This window comes from Thermobia domestica, chromosome 6 (genome assembly GCF_964235325.1).
Source record: "Thermobia domestica chromosome 6, izTheDome1.hap1.1, whole genome shotgun sequence".
Lineage (NCBI taxonomy): Eukaryota > Metazoa > Arthropoda > Insecta > Zygentoma > Lepismatidae > Thermobia > Thermobia domestica.
The window spans coordinates 96252259-96276465 of record NC_137459.1 but is presented as its reverse complement, the minus strand read 5'-3'; the positions used below and the strand labels follow the sequence as shown (position 1 = coordinate 96276465).

General features: G+C 33.8%; 1 protein-coding gene across 2 annotated transcripts in view; it reads right to left on the bottom strand.

Moving 5' to 3' along the window:
• The window catches only part of LOC145688107 (uncharacterized), a 153135-nt gene that overhangs the window by 67567 nt on the left and 61361 nt on the right, over window positions 1-24207 (bottom strand). For both annotated transcript variants that reach the window (XM_081761853.1, XM_081761854.1), the window contains exons 3-4: window positions 4017-4175; window positions 1794-1904 (exon numbers count right to left, since the gene is read on the bottom strand). In XM_081761853.1, coding sequence (XP_081617979.1) covers window positions 1794-1904; window positions 4017-4175 — 270 coding nt within the window. The remainder of the gene's footprint in view (window positions 1-1793; window positions 1905-4016; window positions 4176-24207) is intronic.

Here is a 24207-nt window from a genome sequence, read left to right as displayed (position 1 = left end):
AAAAAAAATGTGCCAGCCAAAAGGAAACTGTTTTCTTTTTCATAGTATTTGATTTCGTGACGAGATGAAGTATAAAGATATATAAGAAAACAATAATTATTTACCGTTGAGAGGACAATTTTTTATTCCATATGAAAAAAGTTACTGTCATTAAAAGTGTTTAAAGAAAAATGAATTGTTGGTATATGATAATATAGTGTGTTACCGTAGTTGAAAGATGTTTATTTCAACTTATTTTACATGTTTAGAAGCCACATCTGACATCTAGACAAAACAACACAGTTTTACAATAAGAATCAAATCAGAAAATGAATAACGTATAATTATTATACGCATTGTAAAGTAGAAAAAAACGGTCACATACATACACACACACACATCAATATGATATGATTTCTATGTATATATAATATAGTACACATGTGTTACAATATGCCTTTCCAAAGTCAAGTGAATTTCAGTGATTTGTGTGGGTCATCAAGTCATCTTTGAATACAAAATATGATAATGGAGGTGTTGCAAAAATCTTGCTGGAGCATTACTTCAATAGAGAAACATGCTCAAATAGACCTTCATACTAATACATATGTATTATCTAATACGTATTTTTCACTTAGATTTTTTATCAGTTAATTTTCAATTTAAATTATTTTAGGAGAGGATAGTAACAGTCTTGTCATGGTAGATATTCCCGTTTTTGTTTTCCTAATATTTCTTAAATTTTTGCAATTAGTACGATATGTAATTTATTTTTGTTATTTGTGTGAGTTTGTTGTTTTTAATTTACTGTTTTCTAACTTCTTGTTACACGAGTATTTATTTACCAGCTATTTAACTCATTTCTCTCTTTTACGATTCTTGACGCTATTTGAACTTATTTTTCTTCCTATTTTCAGGGTAAGGATGCTTCTGCTAAAGATATGGTTTAAACTTGTAGGTGTTAGAATTATGATTCTGCTCCAATTCTTTCATATTTTTTGTTTTGACAGTTGCTCGTAATATTTGTGACCCGAAAATATTGCATATAAATATCCTCATATTTGTATGATGCTACACATCCGTATCGAGTAAATGCTACATGAAAAATTCCTGTAACTTTGAGAAAATTGTAAATGACAGGAAAGCAGCTTAAAAGTAGCACAATGAATTTAGCCTACAGGAAAATATGTCACAGTATTAGGGACATTTTTCAGGTACAAGCATAGTGTTCAAGCTTCAGAATAGGAAAAAAGAGATCACTTCCTAAGCAAAAAATAAATTGTTTTATTTCCTCTTCAGTCGTTTACAAGTACCATCGAGTCGAATAGACTTTCGCCTAAATTTTAAACATCAATTTGATTATTTTTAGTTTAACGTCCAACGTTATGCACCGAGGCTGAGGGAGACGGTCATCATGAGATTAATTATAAGGGTGAAACGAAGAAAGTGGGAAGAAACGGGAGATTCCGAGAAAACCCTTGAGGGTGTTTGAGGGTGATCACCGAAGTTCCTTTGGCTCACCCTGGAATCGAACCAGTAACCAGAAGCGAGCGCTCTACTACTGAGCCACCGCAGAATCAACTTGAATTTAGAAATTACAAACAACGTAAAATCAATACCACTCCAGATTATCTTTCTAGCTATCACGGCTCAAACATAGCATACCTTGTGATTGGAAGTAGTTGAATCTCACCTGCAATACTGTCATAATTTGTAATACAAATTTGTAAAAAAGGATCAAAACTTTTATTATTTATTAGTGTTTCACAGAAATAAAATTGTAAAAAGAAAAAGAAATCCATGTCTATGCTTACCTCCACGTAAACAAATTTTTTCAAAGAAGTTGCTCCCAATTTTCTCTTGAAGACTATTCCTCTGCCCTGCAGAGTTCATGTTATAAGACTGGCACCTGGAAGTCTCGTAATCTGAAAGTGAAACAATTTATTTTGTGTTAACTACTTATATTTCTTTAAATAGTTATTATTAATAATAATGTATACGAGAACAACCGTGCTACATTTCAATAGACCTACATGTTATACTTATAAAATTAAATATTCTACTCAAGAAAAATGATCCATTATTTATTAATTAACGAGGTTGGATTACAGAAAAATTTTACGTAGAAACATTAAACAATGGAACGTACGAAGTACTTTTTTTTTACGGCCTATAGGTACTATTACAGCATTTGCCTTGTGGAAAAGGGGAAAACCTGGATAACGTAAGGTGAAGCACCACGAAATTCGAAGCATGAGTCTCTTTATTGTGAAGCATGAATAGCTTAAACGATGACTTAGGAATGAACTTAATACCTTTGTTATAATGGAACCAGTGGTCGAAGTGAGACGGTATGCGGTGGTATGCCATAAAGCCTCTGATTTTTCAATAATGAGGACATACCGTCTCTGGTTTTTCGGTGATCAAGACTATATTTAAATAGCCGGTATGTAGAGTCAAAATCGTAATAAAACATACCGCCTCTGCTTTTTTCCCACTTCGAACACTGAATGGAACTAATATTTTTAGTTTAACGCCCCACAATTGTGCCCTGCAAACTAAAGAAGATGAATAATAAATGTAGCTACACGAAGACTAAAGAAAGTGGTGGAACAAGGAAGAGGGAGAACAACATGGGAGAACCCTGGGAAGAAACACGAACATAGTGTTGTTTACCAGAAACTTACGTGGACTGAGATCAAACAAGCACACTGCTAGATTAGTAGTTTCTCTCTTTTTTTAAATATAACTTACTTGCGTTTGAAAATTCTAAGTATAGGACGAAAATATATCACTAGTAATTATTTAATGAATGTATTTATTCCTTAAGAAATTATATGATATTGCATCCAGAGGTAAATGTATTATCCATACTTTATTTCTCTCTCTCACACACACACACAAACACACACGCATATATATATATATAGATAGATAGATAGATAGATAGATATAGATATAGATATAGATATAGATATAGATATAGATATAGATATAGATATATATAAATCAAAGAAAATGCCTGCAATAACAAATGCACAAATGTCTCCCAATGTTACTTGTAACCTACCGGGAGAGAGTGACAAAAGAAAGTCTCTCAACTATTGAAATGAAGTTGAAATTCTTCGTAACTTTAAAATTTTGAAATTAAATATATATCATTCCATTGCCTTGCACTCAAAAGAATACTAAGAAATAAACAGAACACGGCGTTCACCAAACAATGGTTAATGCGTACCTAGCTATTTCTTTATGATACACTTTGCTATAAAACAGATCTTTTAGTTCTGACACTAGTGACGCAACTTAAAAAATAACGCCATTTGCAACTGCCTAATTCAAGTGAATGTTGAAACTTTAGATAAGGTTGTCATTTGACACATTTCCAAGTGTCGCATATGTTTTGATGCACTGTATAATGTGTCATCTTCGGTACACAAGCTCTTATTACACATCTTAATGTGTAGCAGTAATGGAATGAAAATTATGTGTACCTTAGTTTCTGGATATAGAGTATATGTCAAACTTACACACAATCATAGTCAACGTCTTGCGAATAAAATCAGAAAAATAAACACACTGCTGAACAAGACTGCACTTATTTAATATAAAAACACATTTATACGTGTCGTTTCGATCTTCTATCCAAGATCCTCATCAGACGTACACTCCTGTACGTCTGATGAGGATCTTGGATAGAAGATCGAAACGTCACGAAACGTCACGTGTAAATGTGTTTTTATATTAAATAAGTGCAGTCTTGTTCAGCAGTGTGTTTATTTTTCAGAGTATATGTGATGTGCTATTTGGATTCACCAGGACTTTCAGCTAACAATTAGTAAATATTGCACTCTACAACTTATGGATTCAACACAAAATAACACATTAAATAGCATAACAAAAGCTTGTGATTCCTTTTTCAGTCACTAACGCAATATAAATTGTAGCATAAAATTCATCGTATTTGTAAAAATTAATGTTTTGAAAATCAAGCAATTAGGTTTCTTAAATGGTAAAATGCCATTTTGTTTACTTACCTACTGTGAAAGCTGCACATGATGGCGTTTGCCGGCATATGGCAGTGCAGTCTCTTGTGATGCCTGTTCCAGGTTGAGTCAAAATGCCTTGAGAAGCTCCGAACAAAAATTTCACTCCGGTCGTCTTCTCGTAACTTTCTGTCCCACCGAAACATTGACCTGAAATATACAAATATTAGAATATAAGTTGAATTCAAAAATTTTCGTTAAACAGTACTTTATAAATTCATAGGAAAACAACTCAAATTATTCTAGAACACTCGAAAAATTGTTCACAATGGTAGATAAAATATTACAGTCATAGTCGAGGGCACAAAATCTTTGCGCAATATTACCAGGTTAGACTGAGTTAAATTAAGTCTTAGGCTGGTTTCAGTTTTCTATTTACAATAAAAAGTCTCTCATTTCCATACATTTTCAGCAGCGTAATATTACTGTTGTTTTAGATACTTCTCACAAAACTTATTTAATTAACGCTTTTCTTGAGTTTTTCTCCTAAATTTACACTGTTTCTTCTCACCTTTCTCATATGCTCTGCCTTACAATCGTCTGTTTAATATTTGAAAACGCGTAGTTCCAAAGTAAATTTTTGACATTTGATTATTGACATTCTAGAAGAATAAATGGGGAATTGTATAATGAAAATGTGCGGTGTATTCTTTTTTTTTTTTTTAAATTTTTATAATACGTTATATGAAACGTTTTCTTCTGGACGATATAAACATTAGGGTTGGTTGTATATAATCAAAACAATCCATTCCGATTGTGAGAGCATTTTGAGGGTATCTATAAAATGCATTTCAATATTCAATTTCATTCTATATTATATAGCATAGTTTGTCTGAAAGTGAAGACATAAAATATATTAAACATACTTTTAGATTTTTTTCCCCGAACGATACTTTGGAGTATCAGATAAACAGTACTTACAAGTAAGGTTTCCCAGGTGATACACACCGATTTTAATCAAACTTCACAGGTTTGTAGAACAGCAAAAAATAAGCGACACGTATTTTTTTGTAGCGGCCCATATGCATATTTAGGCGGTATAATAGGGCTGTCAAAATGGGACAACAAAGCATACTTTATGTAATAGCGCGAAAACGAGAAGAGATAGCCAAACGTTGTAAAAGAGCAAGTTGTCATGACACGATAAACATTTCAATAACGCATAGCGCTTCCACGGGGATAACACACAACATCCGCAAATGGACCAATCAGAGATGAAAAGCAGTCACAGAACTTTATCTATTACGCGGAATCCAAATAATGTAGGTAAGAATAAAGAATGATAAAGAATAAGTGATACGTGTTTTTTCGTTTTTGCAAGATGAGACAAAAAACGTAAATAGATGCATCGTTATCTCACTGTCAAAAGATTGGAGAACTGGGAATATGAAGATGTGAACGCCTGTATGAGAGGCAACCTGTCAATCAGTGTTGCAGAACTGGTTGCAGGTGACAGGTAGAATCCTGCTCGAGAGATGAATACCAAACATGGTCTTATTGTTCAATGGTTTATAAGTTATATCTATTAGTAGTTAGTGATTGCGAACAGCTCAATGCTCATGATCAGTAATTTAAAAGCCACCCAGCCAGTAAACGAAATCACACCCTTCCTGTAAGAATCGGCCGTATAGGATAGTAATACAAACATTGATATTGTTTTGCAACAAGCCCCGTTGTAGGGATAAATAGGGCCCCTTTGCGGGATACTAAACAACATGAATTGCATGTTCTTCGGCTTTAGTTATGCCCAGTTCTTTGTCAATGACACTAGACCTGTTTCCTAGAAGTTTGTGTTCGGAATGCTACGTTTAGTTCTATCTATTAATACAACAGAGGAATGGTTTCCAATATTGACATGTGGCAAATTCAAACGCATTTGAATGGCCAAGAACGGAATTTATGTACTGTTTTCGTAAATGTATATCGAACTGTTTTGTTAGTTAGTTGTAGGACTTTTAATTTTTGTTCAATGGAACTGTTTTGTTAGTTAGTTGTAGGACTTTTCATTTTCATTTGACGTGCCATACTTTATACTGTTTATATTTGTATATTTCGAAACAAATACATGTAGCCACGAATCATTTAATATCGTTTTAATACTGCTTATGTCAAGAAAGTTCTATTAGGCTCATGTCCGATTTCAATAAGAATCATTTGTATGACGAATATTTAGTGCAATTGCTTATATTCGTTCCATACAATATTCGACATTACGCTACATTCTGTTAAATAGCAGCCGGCTATGGTTCAACATACAGCATATTACCGAAAATAGTGCTTGTGTAACATATTCATGTGTTTTGGTTTAAATGCATGTTCATATGCATGTGACTATGAATTGTTTATTTTTGTCAACCTGTTCAATTGTGTTCAACATGTTGTTTAGTATCTCGCAAAGGGCCTATTTATCCCTACAACGGGGCTTGTTGCAAAACAATATCAATGTTTGTATTACTATCCTATACGGCCGATTCTTACAGGAAGGGTGTGATTTCGTTTACTGGCTGGGTGGCTTTTAAATTACTGATCATGAGCATTGAGCTGTTCGCAATCACTAACTACTAATAGATATAACTTATAAACCATTGAACAATAAGACCATGTTTGGTATTCATCTCTCGAGCAGGGTTCTACCTGTCACCTGCAACCAGTTCTACAACACTGATTGACAGGTTGCCTCTCATACAGGCGTTCACATCTTCATATTCCCAGTTCTCCAATCTTTTGACAGTGAGATAACGATGCATCTATTTACGTTTTTTGTCTCATCTTGCAAAAACGAAAAAACACGTATCACTTATTCTTTATCATTCTTTATTCTTACCTACATTATTTGGATTCCGCGTAATAGATAAAGTTCTGTGACTGCTTTTCATCCCTGATTGGTCCATTTGCGGATGTTGTGTGTTATCCCCGTGGAAGCCCAATGTGTTATTGAAATGCTTATCGTGTCATGAGAACTTGCTCGTTTACAATGTTTGGCTATCTCTTCTCGTTTTCGCGCTATTACCTAAAGTATGCTTTGTTGTCCCATTTTGACAGCCCTATTATACCGCCTAAATATGCATATGGGCCGCTATAAAAAAATACGTGTCGCTTATTTTTTGCTGTTCTACAAACCTGTGAAGTTTGATTAAAATCGGCGTGTATCACCTGGGAAACCTTACTTGTTAGTAAATATTTAAACTAATTTGTCACAAATTATTTATTTTAAATGGGATGCTTTTTGAATGAAGTACTATGAGATAGTTTCATGCAACCGATATGAGTTGCAGAAATTGAAGTTATTGGAAGTCGTTATAATGTATGAGAAGAATTACAGGATTGTTGGTTTTATTGCTTCCTTAATGGTAAAGAACTGAAAGATAATTTGCATGCATTAAGGACGATATCAGTTTACTGTTGCAAATAGTATACATTGTGATCGTAATGTTGCAAATGGTATATATTATGATCGTAATATTGGTTCATTTTAAGTGAAAATACATGAAACAATTATTATGATTTGTATTATAATTTGATAAATAAATATCTAAATCATGAATGGTGACTTCCCTTCGAAATTTGACAGTACAGCAACGTTAATTTCAACTGATTTTGATTGAGAATTCTACAAACCAATTGATGGTCTCAATCCCTAAGGGATTTAATAAAACTGGAAGTCAATTGCCCAGTGGTAGCTTCAAAAGATTTCTCCCGGGGAAGGACGGAATGCCAATATACGGACAGGTGAAAGTAGTGCTGTGAAAGTACTTTTAATCCAAGTTGAGCAAGATCGGAGATATGCCCCGGCAGGAGGGAATTTCCTTAATTCCGGGACTCGAACTACCGCCTGGAATCATCTCTACAGTTACATTTAAATAATATTTATTCTGCGACGATTTTCCAAATCTCAAATTATGTACTTCATGTATTATATCATGGATCGCAATTATTGCTTGATATCTATTACTGAACAAACGACAGTTTATTAACAATATAGCGGTTATGACTAAGCGGTTAGCGCATGCATCTTTGGCGTCAGAGACCCGAATTCGATTCCCAGCGGAAGCTCATATGGTTCGGATTACACGTTAAACTGTAGGTCCACGTTTCACATAGCCACGCTGCCGAAAGGGACGCTAAAGTCAAATTAAAATCAAATTAATAATATAGTTTTGCATCTGAAACAGTGGAGGCTCTTGAGGGAAGTCACATTGGTGAAGACTTAAATTTTATCAGTACAAGCTAAGAGAGTAAAGCTTTCTAATGTTTTTCTATACAACTTCCTGGAGCTGTATGGAGCTTTTTTCCCTCAGCGTGTAGCGATACAATTTCTTTTTTAGTTTTATTTATTTATTTATTTATTTATTTTACCAATATGACTTTCCTCAAGTCACAACTGATGTGAAATTGTTTGTTAGAGACTGAACAAAGCATTACATTAAGGTTAAATTTTTGGAATGAAAACACATTACTTTTTGAATATATATATCTATATCTATCTATCTATCTATCTATCTATCTATCTATCTATCTATCTATCTATCTATCTATCTATCTATCTATCTATCTATCTATCTATCTATCTATCTATATCTATCTATCTATCTATCTATCTATCTATATATATATATATATATATATATATATATATATATATATATATATATATATATATATATATAAGAGTATGTAACTTATTATTCTTGAAAATACATTTCGTGAAAATGGACAAAAGTTCTTGCTATCAACTTTCTGAGCAGATATTTAACCAAACTGCATAAGCATTTGCGAGTCCGATGCTAGTAAACATGAGTTCAGCCACTGAAACAGAATGCTGCTTGACGCTTTGGAATTCACATATGGGGAAACGAACTGTGCACAAGTTTTTGTCTCACACAATAAAAGGATTAGCGAAGCGAATATCCGTTTCTAAAGCACATTTGACAACAAAGTAACAACAATAGGTGAAACAAGCATTTCAGATTTAATCCTCCCCTTTCTGTTCCTGTGAAGCGTAGGTTTCATTTATTTATTTATGAGATAGAACAAACGTCTTTAAACTCATGCTTCCCCTCAACATAAAATGACACCCGCTTATCTAATTAATTTTCTTTATTGTACTTAGGAAGATGCATCCTGCGGTGCTGTCGCGCGTAGAGGTTACTCCCATCCAGAATGCTTAATTACAATTTACCATTTATATATATAAAAAAAAGTGCTTACGCATGCTTCGGAAAGTGGCTCAGTTCATTACTACAATAGTAATTTAAATATCTACTGATTTTGTTCTGTTTTTAGCTGCTGAACATGAACAAAAACCATCAATTTTATAAGAAAAGTTTTTGATAGGTATGATATAGATTCTCATTTTAAAATAATGACATGCAGTTAGACAACATGCATCTATGCTTTTCGGGTGTAACAGACTTGCGTGTATAATTAATTATAGCCTTTGTCTACAGAAGTATATTCGTTGAATGAATCAACTTCAATATCCTTTATTCTGTTACCGAAATATTTATTTTTTTATAGATAAACAAAATTATTAATTTTTAAAACGATCGTATTATTCCATGAATTTTTCGTGCAAATTTCAGCACTGTAGAAATTTTTACCCATACTCAGGATTTTAGAAGATGATAAACATGTCCTTTGTTAATTAATATTCACTTTGAGATTTTTACTTCAAGCCGTACGCATCAATTCATACTACCTACTACTATTTCAAAAGATAGGCGAGCTTTGACGTTCTTCTAATATGACTGTAGAAGGTAATGCAACTTTGTTGTCAAAAGAGGTTCACTACAGTAGCGCAAGCAGTTATAACTTCATATTAAGCTATAAATCACGTTCTGTACCGCCTTGGGGCTGAACAAGGATGTTAAATTCCAAATAAACAAGGTGCGTTTTCTTGATAACTGTAGGATATCAAGGTATTGTTATAACATTCTTTGAGTGTCTGACGAGTGTTTGCATTGCATGTTGGGAATCATGCCTCACAAAGCAATATCTTGAAATTTATTTAAAAAGAAATATTGAAAGTATCAGTTGAATCTTGAAAGATATAACTTAGGAATGTTTGTCTTATATGGACATCGTCTTGAAACTAAATTTAATAAGATTACTGAATGCAATAACGTATACCTAAAGTTTTAAACAAAAAAGGAAGTCACAGCTTTCTAGCACAAACACTCAAATACATTTGACATTTTCTGCATTTTTCTGTTATACTTTACAATGTGACTGTGTGAGATTCAAACGAGTGTTATTAAAGTTATTATTCTTATATGTTCGAATATTCGAGAAATATTCAACAAAATGGTTATTCCTAGTTAGTAAGTGTTCGAGTTAGTAAGTGTTCAAACAATTATTTGAATAATGGATATTCAAATAATAAGAAGGAGGTAGAAATAATCACCAGAATAGTGAATATTTTAATAAGTTTAATGACATTACTCAAGACTTTTAGGAAATAGATTACACCACACAAAAAATGCTCTACAAGAAGTATAAATTGTATGTTAAGAGTACAGTAGAAGTTTGGAACGAAATATAGTTTTTGTATTTCTTCAGCAAGACTTAAGTGTACAGTTGATTTTTGATTGACATTTATACATGAAACGTTTATTGAATTTATAAAATAAATTAATTTATAAGAATTATTATTTTTTCTAAATAGAGCCAAAATATGAGACACAGACTTGCTCAGAAAACTGGCCACTCTTTGAAAAATTCTTGTATGTATTTTAAACTGTAAGAGGATACGTGTCTAGCTGAAAGAAACACGTTCGAGAGACTGTACTTAGCAGAAAATTGGAGAATCAAGAAGATACAAGAGAATAAATTTGATGTGGTCGAAATGAAAATACTCAGATGGATGTGATGTTATCACGTTGATAAGAACAGAAACAAAAACAACAACAACAACAACAACAAAAAGAGACAGAGAGAGAGAGAGAGAGAGAGAGAGAGAGAGGCAGCGTTAAAGTGACTGAGATGTCGAAGAAAGTACAACAGAGAGAATATTATAGTGATACGGACATATATGAGAAGAAATGATCATTATGTCGGCAAGAGAACGGGAAAGATGGAAGTAGATGGCAAAAGAGGAAGACCAAAATGAAGTTGGATAGATTGTGTGACTATGGACTTAAAAGAAAAGGGGTTTATAAAGGATGATGTTTGGTACCGAGCAAGATGGAAGCGAATCATCAAAAATGTCGACCCAACATGGGAAAAGACAGAGCAAAAGAAGATAAAATTAATTCAAACAAAATGTAAATCACTTTTGCTCAATTAGTACGTAAATATATATATACGTATTCATATTTCAAAGCAAAGTAATAAAACTGTACGTTTGGTTGTGAGGATACGATCAATTGCAAGAGAAGTACGTTATTATTTCTTCGAATGAAAGTGTACATCTCATATACTACATAGTTCAAGTATGATTTTAATACGTATATTATTTTCAACACAGAACGGTTTTATCACATTAGCTAATAAAAGAAGAAAATAATTTCTTCTGTTGAATTTTGTTTTGTACACTTGATATTATAGTAAAACGTTATCCACAATAATTTGATTTGTTGCTAATAGCTGTAATCTATGTCTTAAAGATTATGTTCAAAAACTCCGGAGGAAGATAAAGTTCTGCAAGAGCAAATGGAAATGAACTGTAAAATTGGTACAGTAGAGTGTTGTTCAGATGAGTCTAGTACCTAGAACCTAAAGTGTAAAATAACCCATTCAGTAAAAAGTTTGTGGGTTTGTGCTAAGTGTCGTAGAAGACGGTGAGTGCATACGAGTGGTGAGTGCATACCATGATCCTGATCTTGAGTTCAATTTCCATGGAAGCACACATAGTTTGAGTCTACGTTCAACTAGGTTTGTGGCTTCTATAGATATGGACTCAAAAGTTCAAGTATAAACGAACAGAAATTTGTGTTTGTATCATTTGGGATAAACATAAGGAAAGAAATGTCCTAGACATCAAATAGCTACTTCCAGCACCTTTAGCAGAATTGAAAAGAAAATTTTAATAATTCTAGCGATATGTGATCCACATTATTATAAAGGAAGAAATGAAATCATGGGACGGTTATTAGTGAACGCACACTTAATTCGCAAAATATCCGTGTGAGGCATTCTCGGTGTATTTATACCAAGAGTTTAAAGGTGAAGGCATTTTAAAATATTCGCAAAATACGTATCCGTATAAATGTGTGCGACTCTTCTACTAAGTTTCTTTGTGTTTCGATATTTAAGAACTCGGGATTTTCCCTAATAATAATAATAATAATAATAATAATAATAATAATAATAATAATAATAATAATAATAATAATAATAATAATAATAATAATAATAAAATATCCCTGATATAGAGTGATATAGTTAGTGACCATTACTTACAAATCAGATAAGCTATGTAGCCCATGAAAGCTCTATTTTTTTCCTTTATGTATTCACATTTGAATAAGTGACGAGAAATACAATAAACAGGAAAACAAGTTTTATTCTGCGTTAAACTGACGCGAATTTGCGAATTTGCTGACTAGCTTCCGCTTCCTTAACTTGCCATTTAGACAGGAATTTCATAACTGTTTGTGCTTCGGTAAGTGTAGACATTGCAGAATTCAGCACTTGAGGCTCCTGTAGGATAGCAAATTGGTGTTATAGCGGCATGAAAGAATTCATGATATAACTACCAAATAAAAATAAGAAACAATTCAAACATGTCTTAATTATTCGTAACTTGAATAGAAAAGTAACACAACTCAAAACTATCAACTCTTTAGAAGAGGGGGTTAAATAATTGTACGGCTGTAGATTAACATGGGCGGAGAAACGGCATGATTACTTCCGGGACAGCGGTATGTGTGTCTTCAGCTGCGATGTTTCTACACAAAACAATCCTAGCCTTTAGGACTATTTACATCATATTTTTGAGTTGTGTCATTTTTCTATTAAAGCTACAAATTATTCTACTTACAGAGTTTAGTTAAGTTGTAGTGTGAAACATCGAAATATAAAAGAGAAGAAGAAAGAAAAAAGAAAAGAAAAGAAAAAGAAACTATTTTTCAATTGGAAATTGATGGGTTTTTTTATTGAACATTTACCTTATTGGTTTCCCTATTCTCCGTTTGGGCCAAATCTTATAAACATTTTTTCTTTCACTTTCCATTGAAAAAAGAGAAAAGAAAAGAAAAAAGAAACTCAATTTAGAGGTGACTACGAAATCTCAGAGCAGTTTAGCCAGAGCATGCGGTCTATTATAGTTAACCCCCATTCAATTTATTGTCAGTCAGCGGCCATTACGTTAATATTGATAGTCTGTCAAGTAATAGTAAACACAAGTAAGTGTGAATGTAATAGTAAGTTTCCATAATAGAATTAATTAATGAAGAATGACGTAATACATAGTTTATTATTTTACTTGCATTTTTAAAGAAAGTTGCCTATTCGGTGACCATTATGTAAGTATCAACAGGGTTTCATTTCCAATGGAGACCTATTCCTAAAATGCAGCTCAGGAGTTCACGCAGTTGGGTTTAAAGCTGACTGTTTCGTAATGTTGACAAGGTCAGTAGTGTACACAGAATTTTGTCAAGATTGTTTCAAGCACTTAATTTCATTTTCTTTCAGGACATGCGTAATATTTATATATATATATTTAATATAGTAAATTTTTATTTTTCTAAATCCTGCTGAAGGAGAGTGCTAAACCCAAAAACTACATTGCATACGCCACTCGACTACATCACTTTGTCTATGTGACGAAATCATGGAATTGTAGAGCCTTAACTTCACACAGCCCCTGGTCAAATTGTCTCTTTCCGAATGAGGAGCATGCCTTTACTTGTTAGTATATGCAAATATGCTTTTTGTGTGTAAAACTTTAATTACTATATTACTCAATACCGTATAAGGAAAACTTTGTCTAAACTACTGAATTGGTTTGATGGAAAGAAGCTAATTCTAAATAGAAAGAAAAGACTAGTCTTAACTTTCATCTTCCATGTTAATTTTCCTTCGTCTCCCTCTGCATAATAATAAATGGTAAACGCCTCAGTTCGTGTGTTACGCTAATCTAATAATTGGTGGAATGGAAAAGTGGGAAGAAACGGGAGTGCCTCGAGAAAATTCACTGCGATGTTGTCCACCACAAACTTAGTTGCTGGAGATCGATCCAGGGACCCCAGGCACCAAGTTAAGCGCTTACCACTGAGCTACCATGTCCCTTCAGATAAATAAGGAAGTAGCGTAATATCTACTAGACCCATATACCCAACCATCTATAAGATATTGTGTACAAATATGACATTTTATGATCTACTATAGAAAGTTCAAACCACTACTTATTTATTGTCTTGAGCTCCTTCGTGGCTAAGCGATTAGTGTACGCGCCTTTGGCGTGGGAGACCAGCGTTCGATTCCCGGCGGGAGCTCATGTGGTTCGGATTGCACGTTAATCAGTAGGTCCACGTCTCATGTAGCCTCGCTGCTGAACGGGACGTTAAACTCAAAATCAACTCAACTCAATTATTTATTATCTTGTGATTTTGGGAGCTTCCTTAAAAGGGAATTAGAAGATTTCGCCTTTAGCAAAGAGTATTAAGTATTATGCACGAAAATGTCGAAGCTTCATATAATCATTTATAATGAACCTTTACGGTTTTTATTAGTTTCATGTCCATACTTTACTTGAAGCAATAATGTTTGCTTTCCGTGATAGTATCTCTTTACGCAAAATAAAGTTTTACAGTACACAATAAGTTCATTTCTTGAAGTTTCGTATTCCTTTTCAGGACCGATGCTATATGAGACGTGAACCTACAGTTGAAAGTGGAACCCGAACTACTAATGCGTTCAATGATCTCCACCCAGGAATAGCAACTAAGACCATGCATACCAAAGGCGCGCGTGCTAGCTACTATGCCAGCGGGAATGCCAATACGCAATAAGTATGCTACTTTAATATCATAGATCAAAAGTTTGTCATTTCCATAGGTGTCTACATGCACTGGATTACTAGTAGATTATACCTAAACTATCAAACTATCATTCTCATCAGAATATTTAATTATTTTTCAGACAAAAGTTTTTCCCTTTTCTGGCTTAAGCTTTTCGGAGTTTTGTGTCAGAAGGTCTTCTTTAATTGAGTTATTAATTACTATTACTCGATAATTGTATTAGACCTTTTAAAAGATAACTTTAATAAAAAAAATAATTTCAAACAATCACTACATTACAATTACGTAATATATCAAATATTTTACTGTGTACTGTTCTTACGTTTAAGCATATACCATGTAGATTTGTATAGATAATTTCTATGAAAATATAGTACTAGTTCCTGCACATTCTGCAATGAAACCAGCAAATTAAGGTTATCGTTTTCAACATAATTTAAAATATCGAGGACAGGATAAACGCAATATTATATGCAACATTATAAAGAACCGTTGGTCAATTATGTGATGACACATATTTGAATGATATTGATGTTAGACAGCGGTTTATAATTTCCGATCACTATCTTCAATTGCATTGAGGACACCAGTTGCCGGACATCCTGTAATGATCACTCATCTTTACACATACACACAAAAAGCCCTTTACTAAACTCTTTGGATTATACGAGGGATGACCCAAAAGAATCCGGATTTTCGTTCTAAAAAATAATTTATTACATTTTTTACAAAATTCTTTCAGTCTCCTTCAAAGTACTCTCCATTAAATGCATTCATTTCTCCTATCTTCTTTCCCACTGTTTGAAGCACCTCTGGAATTCTGGAACTTTTATATCGTCCAATGCGCTCTGCGAAGTTCTTTTCACAGCCTCTACACCATCAAAATATTTTCCTTTTAGATTTTGTTTAATTCTCGGAAAAAGTCATCATGTTGGTCAAAAAGTTTGGATCACTTTCAATCTGATTTTTCAAGTCTTGGTTCAAAATTAAGACGAATGATTTGACCCTGTGTAAGCAGGCGAGAAACAAACTTAGCGGCAACATGTCTCATTTGAAAAACCTCACGCTAGCACGAGCTCCAACTCACTCCTGCCTGTTTTGAAATATCATCGATCATGAAACAATGATCCTCGCTGATTTTGGGGCAGATTTATTCGATATTTTCGTCGTTTCGAAATGATGAAGAGCACCCAGGATGAGCATGATCTTCAACACTCATCTCACCACATTTAAAGCGCGAAACCACTCAACAAATTGTGTGCCGTTCATAGCATCCTTCTTGAAAGCCTGTTGAAGCATTTGGTAAGTTTTCGTTTCCGATTTTCCAAGTAGGAAGCAAACACACTCCTTGTTCCTTTGAATCTGTCATAACGATTTCGCAGGCGGCAAACGAGAACAGTTGAGAAAAACAATAATACGATCAAACGTTTACCTCCTACGCAGACGCCACTTGGCCAACTGATCTGGGAAGGTCACTACTAGACCCCCTAGCAGGAGAACTCTCTACTACGCCTAGGAACGGCAGCGCTCTTTCAATCCGGTTTCTTTTGGGTCCTCCCTCGTATGGTTCTTTATAGAAGATAGTTTTAGTTCACTTCAACATTCTTCAATAATTTAGTTTAGAAACGTCAGTAAAATACTTGCTTTGATAAGAAGGGAATCCGCAAGTGATACTGTATGTAAACTGAATGTAACTGTGACGTTTTAAACCAATATTCTTGCTTACACTATAACCTTTCTCTTACACTCATTCTCTTTATTTTAGCTTCCATCTCATTATCGCGTCTCTCAGAACACATTTCCTTCTCAAGTAATATAATATTTTCGAATCTTTTCAATTAACACTGTTGTTCTCTCTAAACATTTTTTCTAACTTTTGTTACTGCTTTTTCTCTTGTTTAACAAATTTTCTTCATTCTTCTTCATATCTACACGTGAAATCTTATTATTTTAATTTTTAAAGAGTTTAATTTAACGAAACTCCTTTATATATTTTGCTCTCTCCGTATTCAAGAGGGAAGAAAATTTCGAGAAATACTTGATGAATAAGAATGAATTTTGGCCAAGGTTATATTCAAACCACAAGTGGTAGAAATAACCATTTTCAGTTCAAATGTTGTTAGTAAGGAGCAAAAAACTATAATACATGGCGGGAGATACTTTTGTGCAATCAATTAAGCGTCCAAGGAATACATTTCATCTCCAACGCTAACTCTAATAAAATCAGAAGTGATTGAAATCTACTAGATAGCGAGAAGCGTTTTTTTTAAATCGAATTCAACATTCTAAGATTATATACCATCTTCTCTCCTAACATTCTATTCAAACCGGATGTAGCTAAAATCAACCACTTCTAGTTTTAACATTGATTACTATATTCTAGAGTAAAAACGGCAATGGATATCAAGCAGTGATGTAGAGTTCTGAGAATATGTGCCGTTTTATCTCTCAACAATATATTCAAACAGGAAGTAGTAGAAATCAATAACTTCCGATTTTTATATTGATCACTATAGACTAGAAATAGTAATAGATAGCGGGAATCAATTTACTGCACTCAATTAACGTCCCAAGAATATGTTCTGTCTTCATTCCAATATTTTTACTAAAACCGGTACTGGTAGACATTTATCATTTCTGGATTCAATATTAATTGAGAAAATATAACTCCATACAAACAAAACTTCTTCACGTGGTATACACGTGACACTACTATTTTTCAAAGATATACTGCATACTAACTGAAAGTTATTTAATTTACGTCTGGTTTCAGGCTTCTGAACTGTTTAAATATTTTGAATCTACATTATAAAATTGAAAATGACTATGTTTGTGACTCTTAATCTTTTGAACCGCCCAACTGATCTCGATCAAATTTTTGACGTAGATGCGGTTTTGGCCTGGGAGTGTTTTTAGTTATTTACTTTGACGTTAGAACTTAGGGGAGGGGGAGAAGATGTAGATATATAAAAATCAGTGTAAATAAAAATAAATGTGACTAGGTTTGTGACCCAATAATTCTTGAACCACCCGACCGATCCCAACCACATTTTCAACATATATGAGGTTCGAAACTGGAAATTTTTTGTCATTTTGCTTCGACGATAGATCTTAAGGGAGGGGGAGGTGAGGAGGGGAAATAAATGAAAAATGAATAGAATTTAATAACTCTTGAACCACAAAAACGACCTCGATGAAATTTTCAACATAGATGATGAGGTTTGGATGTAGGACGATTTTTTCATTTTACCTTGTCTGTACAATGTAGGAGAGGAGGAGGGGGAGGGATATGTAAAAACAAGTAAAAATGAAAGTGACTGTCTTTGTGACTTCATCACTCTTGAACCACCAGTCTGAACTTAATCAAATTTTCAATATAAATGAGGTTCAGACCTAGAGTGGTTTTTATCATACCACTTTGACGCTAGAGTGCAGGGGAGGGGGAGGAGAGGGGATATATATAATAAAACCTAATAACTCTTGAACCACCGCTCTCGATCAATTTTTTAACATACATGTGGTTCGGTACTAAACAGTTTTTTTCCTTATATCTTCACTTTAACGGTAGCACCTAGGAGAGGAGGGGGAGATTTATATATATATAAAAACTTAACTTTTGAACCACCCAACTGATCTCGATCAAACTTTCAACACGGATGACGTTCGGGTCTAGGATATTTTTTATCATTTAACTTTGACAATGCAACATAGAGGAATGGGACGGGGATATATATATATATATATATATATATATATATATATATATATATATATATATATATATATATATATATATATATATATATATATATATATGCAAAAAGTAAAAATGAAAGTGATTGTCTTTGTAACTTCATCATTCTTGAACCACTTGAACGATCTCGATCAAATTTTCCACATAGATGAGGTTCAGACCTGGAATGGTACTAATCTATTCATTTTGACAGTAGAAATTAGGGGAGACTACTGGAAGGGGAGATACAAAAAAATAAATTAAACTTAATAACTCTTGAACCACTGGTACGATCTGACTGTCTTTGTGACTTCATCATTCTTGAACCACTTGACCGATCTCGATCAAATTTTCAACTTAGATGAAGTTCGAACCTGAAATAGTTTCTGTAACATCACTTTGACGGTGTAAACTAAGGGAGGGGGAAGGGGAGAGACATTTAAAAATGATCGAAAATGACCGATATTAGTGCCGAATCTATAGTTTTTGGGGTCGCTAAGATGAACAGTGACAATTCCGATGCTGTTTAAATCCAAATTCAGCCCTGCCGCTTGGGGGAGATATATTAAATGATATAAAATGACCGATATTAGTGCCGAATCTATACATTTCCAGTCGCTGAGATGAACAGTGACACTTCTGATGCCGTTTAAATCCAAATTCAGCCCGCAACTTGGGGCTTTGGAGGGGAAGATATACAAGTGATAGAAATGACCAATAGTGTCTAATTCATAGTTTTCGGGGTCGCTGAGATGAACAGTGACACTTCCGATGCCGTGTCGCGCAACATGGGGAGGGAAGGGGGTATATACACCTAGGTAAAATTATCGAAAATGATCGATATCAAGGAGCACTTTAGTAATAGTAAAAGTGACTGACTAACGGAAACATATTACAATTTTTTATTGGTTTAACCCAGCGAAGCGGGTAATTGATGCAAGTTATTTCTATTTTTTAAAATGTATTTCAATCTTACACTAGATAATATGTATTCTACGCATTTCTATTATCTACATTAAACATAAACTTTTACGAGGGATATCCTTTCTACGTTCCATGTAGATTTTGGATTGGAGATGCAAAACTGAGTTGAACAAGTGAATTAATACTTACCACTATCCACATGTAAAGTTTGCTCAATGTAATCCAAACCGCTCTTGTCTAATTTGAACAAAAAGGAAGAAATTGCATTCAACCTGGTAATGGTAAGTGAATGGGCAATTCCGACCACCACTATTCAAGTACATAATCAATCTTAACTGTCATGCTTCGAAATAGTCTACACTATGACCTTTATGGTTCATTCCCGTTTCGCCTACGGATCTTCCAGCAATATATATCGTTATCTCAATCTCATCTTAGATATAGGCCAAATGGGTATTCCCGTTTGGCCTATTCCCGTTTTGCCTACACTCACTCGACGAAGGATGTTTAATGTCTGAACTATTCTTTTTTTTTTTTTTAACAAATATTTATGAACAAGTTTATTTCTCAACGTCAGCAACAGCTCTGACGTGATTAACTGTGAATCTATCCAAGTACGTGCCGTGCCACTAATAATTCCAAAGGTCACCATTTCAAAACCGATATACGTTCTGTTTTTATGGGCTCACCGAACAATTTAAAAAGGCGAGTGACTAGCTATACAAAATCAGTTTCTCAAACTTTACAAGGCTGGTCGGTACTTTCCTGCCCTCCTAGGAAAATTTCTTAATGTAATTTTTCAGCCTTAGTCGCGGGAGGGAATAACTTTGTAGTTTTTTTTTTTTTTGGCCTGAGTGCAAAAATACTTGTAATATTGCAAGTAAAGTAAAATTAAGGCCCGGAGAGAAGGCTCAGGATAGCATGAATGCTGGCTATTAAATTCAATTTTGAATGCTTGATTCATATCCAGAGTGGTGGACGAGTATCGAACCAAAGGCAGCAGAGGTGTAGTAAACGGAGTCAGTTCTCTCTCTCGTTCTTCCTGTTTGAATAAATTGAGTACGAGTTTCTTTGAATGAAGAGATATAGCTGTTTTACTTTGATAGTATTTAAGGCGGCTCTGGACTAAAGGACGGAATACCTCGAATGGGAGCTAATTACTTTCCAAATCTGAATTTCTTTAAACTTATTTTAGATAAATTATTATCTTTTTAACCAAATTTCTCATAATGAAGGAAGCAGTTTTATAAGGTTGATGAGCCGGGATGAGTCTTCAGTAAAGGCATAACGTTTAAAGTGAATATGGTGATAGTAAACAACGACGGGACTTGAACGTTGCTGAATCACATTTAAAAATATTATGGGGCCTTACGCACTCAATTTACCTTAATCGTAACCTTTAAAAAAATTTAAAAAATAAAGTTGAGAAATTTAAGCATAGAAACTTAGAAACACTGTAGAGAAGCCAAACTTACTACAACATTTATTAATTAGTACGGTATGAGAATTTTAGACAATAATAGAATTACTATGCAGTGTTAATTCTGGAATTTTCTTTTCTGTAAAATCCAAGGTAATTGGTTTCATTTATTATTCCATAGACTGATTAATTTCCATAGATTTAACTTGATTGAAAATGGCATGACTGCATTTAGTCGATATATTAATATTTTCATTATCTTTATATTGCGCTCCCACCTCAAACACTCAAAAGTTCTATCCAATACTAAATATCCCTCGTCGAATGAGCGTAGGCGAAACGGGAATACTCGTTTTACTTATAGATAAGATGAGATTGAGATAATGATAGAAGTTGCTTGAAGGTCTGTAGGCGATACGGAAATAGGCCAAACGGGAAGACTCCACCTTTATCATAGTGCAAAGTTTGCTTGTGTCGTATTAACTTGTTCGAAAATTTCTTCAATCTGTTAATGTTAATTGTATGAGAGTATTTCGGCTATTGCTCCTCAGGGACATGACCGATCATAACATAACTCTTTATAATCATCTTCACAAAATAATTATTAAAATGGAAAAGCTTGTCCAATGTTGCACATACCATCTTGAACTAGGTAAATCACGAGTATTAATACTGATAAGATATGAAACAGGTTTGTTGGCTGGATGTGACCGATCACAAACATCTTGCTTTGGACTCATCTACCCATGATGACCATCAACGTAAAAAGTTGGCGATTCTACTTCAAATGGTTTAAGAAATCAATGCTATAAAAAAATAATATAGTGGATTTTTTCACTTTTATCACTATTCTACAAGGACAAGATCAATCACACATGATCTAACTTTAGAATCAATTGCATTACGATTATTATCATCGTACAAAATTTGATTAGTATAGCTCAAATCATCTGAGAAACAGATCAAGAAATAACTCGAAATAGACACAAGAACTTTCCTCATTTAATTGAATGAAAAATAATGTTAAAATGTATATTGTTAATGTTGCAATAGCCTTTCAAATAGAAATATTAATTCAGATTGATTATAGGTTAAATAGAAAAATTCAGGAGACATAGGAGATTATAATTAAAGGGGCATGAAGGCTAAGTCAGTGTTGAGAAAGAAAAAATCTTCTCGATGGCCAGATGCAACTTTTATCACGCGAGTCCATGTTGAAGCAGTTGGAAGTATTTGAAGACGTTGACCCCCTGGAAAGTGTTTTTAAAAAGCACTGGGCTCAGTTTTAGTGCAAAGTGTCCTTAACTTGATCCCAGGGTACGTGAGATTGTGGCGAACAACGCCAACATGTCTGCCAGTTTTCTCGTATTTTTTTTTCTCTTACGACCTCCTGCTGCCTCACTTCAATAATTAAGGAGTTTGGTTTTCCAAAACTCCTTTGTATATACATTTACCCTGATTATCTGACTATTTGGGAGACAAAAATATCTCAAGAGCTACTGGACGAATCAACACCAAATTTGGTAAAAATCTAGAGGTGTCAAAGTTAGGAAGCGGATGCTTTCTTGGAGACGAAACTCAAACCAAAGTGTTAAAAAATAATCACTTCTGGTTTCAGCGTTGATCACTATAGAGCAAAAACGGTAATAAGATAGATAGATGGGGTTTCCTGCAATTGGTTAAGCGTTTCATGAGTACATTATATCTCCATCCTTAACTTTCTACTATAGTGGCGTATCTTGAAACTTTGAATGTGTTTACCGGAGCTTATATAGAATAAAATGTTTACAACACCATTTCTCGTTGGAGTCTCTCTTCCCAATTTATTTATTTTTTTATTTTGTAAATTAAAAAACTCAAAACTGACTTAAAATGAATTTTTATTTAGTGTAAATATGACATATTTTTGTAGGATTCCTCTCGTAACATATTCCGTAAATAGACCTTGGATACTTTAAATCTTTCTTTTTCCTCCCATCTGCTGACATTTCAGATTTAACGTTACATTTTGAAGAGCCATACTAACGCGGAAATGCTTGAATTCGGCATTAGAACTTGAATATACTAATAAAAATGAGCTTTACAACCAGAATGAATAAGCAACACAAGGTTACAGTGACTATATTATCCTGTACTTTACGTTTTTTTCTTTCTTTTTCTTTCTTTCTTTCTTTTTTGTTTCCTTCTGCCTAGTAGTCAGAGTACGTACTGTTGGTTCATCAAGACCCAGATCGAAAGCACTACAGTGGTTAGATCCAATTTTAAACGTAAGCCTCGTCTTATATCGTTGCTGATGTAATACGCAAATCAAATCAATCATTTGTTTCGTTTCACCACACTGTACCTATTTGTTCTATTTTGGAGGGTAGTGTTCAGAAAATGGACCAAAGTAGTATCAAAATAATATATGGGAAGCACAACATATTGCAATTTAAGTATTATATTTTTTCCATTTTTGAAAACAGGTTCTCGAGAAATTTAACTACTGAATATGACAAAATATACTAAATTTTGTGTTGACGGAAGCAATTGGTTTTTACGTAGTTGCATTGATGCAAACTGTTATGCAAACGAAATTGGGCCCCAAATCTTTTCCAGATGACCACTTATAGCCGTTTCCCCCTCTGCAGGAAGGGAAGTTTTCCCCCTGTATATTTGAGCAGAAGGTTTGAAGGTTCTCATAGACACATAACGGTCAACTCGCCTGCTATTTAGGACGTGTTGTATCTCCTCAATTCACCTCCGTGACTCGTGCGTTGATACGATACAGTGGTTGCTCGTCCTGCAGTAGTGATAACTTGAATATTTTTTTTATATCCGCTAGAAGGTGATAAGATTTCTTGGGCTGAAGCACAGAGGACATCGTGAAAGCAAAAATGATATTTTTAAGTTGTATTTTTAGGAATTTTCATAATAAATTATGTTTTAAGTTTTGTTAACCGGCGGTAAACGCAGTAACATAAAAAACATCACCACTGCTCTACTAAAACCGGAAGTGGTAAAACTCCATTGCAACCTCCGGTTTCAATATTAATTTACATAGAGCAGAAACAATAACAGATAATGAGAAGCAGTTTATTGGAATCGATCTAGCGTTCTACGAATAGGTATCACATTCTCTCTTAACCTTCTACTCAAACCGAA